Raw genomic sequence first — 4,523 nt, 5'->3', positions numbered from 1 at the left:
AGAGAGCTCATCAACAAATGAAGGTGGTACCCACTATGATAACATATTAAATTTTTAGAATGGGTATTTAACTTAAAACCAATTTGTTATAGTGAATATAAATTTATTATATTTATCTACTCAAAATATCTTTAATTTAACAGATATGAGATTTTTTTTATAATCACTTTAATATAATCACTCTTAAAATAATAAACAATCATAAAATTGATGCAAGACTATTGCGAGTGAACGTAGACCATCGCTTAATTGTACCAAAATACAAGGGATAGCAACTCATCAAATTTTTCATGTAAATTATAAATTCTAGAGATACCAAAATGAGATTGTCCCTTTTCTCTTTAGGGGAAAAGACCATCCCAACTTCGCCCCTAAAGCTAGGTATAAAATTTTGCTATAAGGATTTTACTTAGTCCATCACACATATAATGTTTTGGTTTGACCTTTTTTTATATCAAATTTTTTCAATTTTAACTGAAATTATTTTAAATACCTTATCGAATTAAATATTAATAAGTACACAATTGAAGACTAATTTATTCAAAATTTTTAACGAATATAAATTTTAATCAACAATCATAGAAAAAAAAAAGCAATCTTAGTTTGAAAAATTTGATCAGCAAGAATCAAATTAGCACATGACTTATAAACATATATGGCTAATCGATTAAGAAGAATTCGGTTGGGCAAATGTAATTATATATATGGAAATATAGAAATTAATGTATTATCCTTTTGATCTTGTATCAGCTAGAGCTTCTTGTGCATTTCCTTCCTATCTCTGTTATCTTCTTTTATTCATCTAAACTTTGTTAGAGTCAAAGATATTAATAATTTTTTTGGGAGAAGAAATTTTTATATTATAATCATACATGGGAAACAAACTCTTAATACATCTGCTAATAATAGATTATTAGACCCCAAAAGTGAATTGTGAGAAAATAAATCTGAATCATCTTGAGAGAAGCCAAGATTAGCCACAAAATCTGCCACATTATTCCCTTCATGAAAAACATGTCGAGGCTGCACTTCCCATTGAAGATGGAGAAGGTTTTGTATGGCATTAATCAAGTCTGCATTGGAACAGGGATGTAATAAAGGAGATGTTATACCTTGAACCGTCAACATGTTATCAATTTGAAGATCAATCCTCCTATAACCCAAATCTCATGCAAGACTCAGTCCCTTATAAACTCCCCATAGTTCGGCTCTATATGGACACATATGGGTAATTGATTAAGAAGAATTCGGTTGGGCAAATGAATTTATATATATATATGGAAATATAGAAATTAATGTATTTCTCTTTAGATCTTGTGATTTCTAAGCTAGAGCTTGTCGTGCATTTCCTTCTTACCTCCCCTATCTTCTTCTATTGATCTAAACTTTGCTGGAGTCAAAGATATTAATAATTTTTTTTGGGAGAAGAAATTTTTGTATTTTAATGCATCCGCTAATAACAGATCATTAGATCCCAAAGGTGGGTTGTGATAAAATAAATATAAATAAAAGCAAAATGCAAACAACAAATTAAAATAGCAAAACATCAATCCAACGAAACTCACGTAATTAAATTTTTTAAAGTTTATCTTTTATTATTTTTATGTTACTTAATAATCATGTGTATTTTTTGTTTATTTTCTTAGTTGCTTTTAAACTTAATATTAATTTTTTGTGAGTTCATGTTAGCGTTTTGCATACATCTATAATTCTTTTCTATTTGTATATATTGAAAATATAATAGGGTTTATATTATGAAAAAGAAAAAGAAAATAGAGTATAAATTTAGATTGTCTCCAAGACTCGATGTTTGGATCCTTCCAATATCCTACTCATCATATATTTCTTGATACCTACTCATCATGCAATACATTCTTCATTGTGAAATATACATATATAGCCTTGGCCAACAAATCAAGCCAGAAGCCACATGAAAAAGGTTGACCAAAGTGTGAGGGTGACTGCGGCTGTAACATAAGCCCATAGCATAATCATAGAAGTTTCACCTTGACCAAGCTGAAAAAATTGTGTCATTGTACCTGCCAAAAGTTGGATTAGATCAGTGGAAATTAATTTGTTCAAAAGTGAAACCAGGATCCTAGTCAGGAATGCTGATTGGCACAAGCTTGTCATACCTATAGACATTGCAGGCGGAACGGCATATTGAAGCATAAGAACGAACTGATACAAGGAATCTGAGCCAACCAAGCCAAAATGGTGAGCAGCTTTAACAACACCGATCCCCGAGAGGGGCAAGAAGATGTTCCTCACTGCTATAATCCCTATAATCACATTCCGGCTTACATCTGATCCTTTTAAACCTGCATGAAATTGCAATGTTGCTTTTGACAAAATTCAAGGGCAATTACTAAAGACTTCAAAGTAGAAACAGGGAATTTGACCTGTCAGAAGGTTTGCCCCCATTATCAAGGTCATACATGGAATTGATGCCTCCCTGGATATCATCATATTTATAATTTTTCTTAATAATAAAAAAGATGCATATATACACATTATGAGAAGTTCAACAGGATGTCGAACAAAGCATACCCCAGTATGTGTGCAGAACTATCAATTACACGAAGAGGTGCGCTACTACCAATCATTAGTTTTCGGATTGGAGAGACTGCCCCGATTATAAACCCAACAATCTGAAGAGCAAAGGGATGTTAACAATAGATTAAGGCCGTAACAATAGCAAAGGGTACATGTTTTCTGCTAGGAACCGAGCAGACGTAAGCATTTTGGCATTACCGCTGCAACTGCTGTTGGTGCAAACACCTTCTTTAGGTCAATCTTTCTCGAAATCATCTTGATACACGGTATTATCTTCTTCAAACCTGACGTCTATCCAGAAATCTTAATAAGATTATAAGCCAAAGCAATTGCTTCAATTTAATATTGAAATTAAATTGAATGTTTAGAATTAAAATCCCAAAGATGATATCGAAATTATAATCCCAAGTAAAGATTAGAATTTTAGATGAAAATGGCGTCGACACAAACCTTTGTACTTCTTTCGCCGGAAATGGTGCGAGGCAGGTCAGAATTGTTGCAATCACTTGAAGGTAGGGCAGCTTGTGTGCGACTCCCTGAAACTGTTTCAGAGGTGTCTCTGGGAGAATTGATTCCGGTGGTGGAGCTTTCAATGCTTTTATTTGCATACATGCGCATGATACCATACACATATGACCACATAAAAATGGCTCCAATCTGTAGTCAAAGCACAGTCTTTATATATAAACTGAAACTAATCTAAATACATTTAGTTTCCTTTTCTTTTGACAAAATTAGATGGTATGAATGTATAAAAAATTAGAATCATATATAAAATCATACCGATAAAGATAGAGAAGCATATGGCTTAGCATTTGTAGAGCAAACAGATGGATCTCCGAATGGATTACTTGGCTCCTCACAGACAGCCGGAACCATAATGAGAGGCAGGTTTGCCAAATTTCCTACGCAAGTTTCCCCAACAACCCAAGCAATTGTTGGAAATTTACATTGTTTTTATTATTGATAATGGGTTAAAACTAAAGGAAAATTTTAGAATAGGGTAATTGGGAATGTACCTGCAGAACAGCAACCAATGACAATGCCCTGAAGGTGTTTAGGAGTTCTAGTGAATTTTATGAGAAGCCAAGCTAGTGCTGAACCCAAAACGAATGTTATCAAGATATTCACCGGCATGAACCACCTAGAAAAAGCAACAAGCAACAAAAGTGAACCAACCCCATAAATATTTATCAATCGATGCAGAGACGAGAAAGCAGAAGAAATTAAAACAAGTTCAGGGATGGAATGAAACTAACAAGGTTGTGAAACTTTTGAAAGTCATTGTTTCAGCTAAGCTGCTGGCCGCAAGTGCAGGACTGAACACATAGAATACAATCTATACACCAGAAAAAACCAAAAAACAAATACAATATATCTTCACTTATGTAATTCAGTGCTTTGTATCCAGTAAAAAGGGGAGGAGGAATGCATTTATACATGTATATATTTACTTTGTTCAAATGGTGTTTTGCCTCTGGTCCCAGGAGCTTCACGCGATCCAAAGCAAGCAACAAGCCAATAGCAATGATCAATATTATTTTTAGAACTGGCATTACTGCCACAATGAAAAGATTCAGAAACCCCATTTGCAAAAACGTTTCCCTGAAAGTGGAGAAGCAATTATGTTCTCAATTCTTTAGCAGCAAAACATATATGTAATAAACACTAAATTGAAACATACAATTATTGGAACTTTTGCAAATGGTTAAGTAAATGGAGTTCAGACGTGGAGCTCTTCTATGTGATTGAGTGAAGTTAAAACTGAACATTGAAAACTGGACAGAAGTGTTATTTATAAGTTAGGTGAGTTATTTATAAGTTAGGTGAACTTCCAAAAATGGAGTACTAAATGCATTATGTAAAAAACTTAAATTTTTTTACCATATATATATGTAGATATATGGATCTTATTAAAAGACTAATTGGGAAAATTATATTTGATCAAATAAACATATATTTCCAAA

General features: G+C 32.9%; 1 protein-coding gene across 1 annotated transcript; it reads right to left on the bottom strand.

Annotated features, from left to right (window-relative positions):
• On the bottom strand, nucleotides 1,760-4,314 carry LOC18586620 (protein PIN-LIKES 3). Its single transcript, XM_018128704.1, has 11 exons — nucleotides 4,241-4,314; nucleotides 4,011-4,161; nucleotides 3,816-3,895; nucleotides 3,576-3,700; nucleotides 3,340-3,461; nucleotides 3,007-3,213; nucleotides 2,755-2,847; nucleotides 2,551-2,651; nucleotides 2,403-2,455; nucleotides 2,136-2,321; nucleotides 1,760-2,039 (listed from the first exon to the last, which is right to left on the bottom strand). Exons 2-11 carry the CDS (start codon nucleotides 4,143-4,145, stop codon nucleotides 1,915-1,917), a joined length of 1,227 nt encoding a protein of 408 aa, XP_017984193.1. The 5' UTR covers nucleotides 4,146-4,161; nucleotides 4,241-4,314; the 3' UTR covers nucleotides 1,760-1,914.

This window comes from Theobroma cacao, chromosome 10 (assembly GCF_000208745.1).
Source record: "Theobroma cacao cultivar B97-61/B2 chromosome 10, Criollo_cocoa_genome_V2, whole genome shotgun sequence".
Lineage (NCBI taxonomy): Eukaryota > Viridiplantae > Streptophyta > Magnoliopsida > Malvales > Malvaceae > Theobroma > Theobroma cacao.
Note: the sequence above shows the minus strand (reverse complement) of the source record. Positions and strands in the feature narration are given on the sequence as shown.

What these genes read in the sequence shown, in the direction of transcription:
- LOC18586620 (XM_018128704.1), bottom strand. Translation starts at nt 4,145, where the DNA reads ATGGGGTTTCTGAATCTTTTCATTGTGGCAGTAATGCCAGTTCTAAAA. An exon ending in AGTTCTGCACACATACTGGG is followed by an intron (nt 2,456 to 2,550) that starts GTATGCTTTGTT and finishes GATGATATCCAG; the next exon opens with GGAGGCATCAATTCCATGTA. An exon ending in TCCGCCTGCAATGTCTATAG is followed by an intron (nt 2,040 to 2,135) that starts GTATGACAAGCT and finishes AACTTTTGGCAG; the next exon opens with GTACAATGACACAATTTTTT.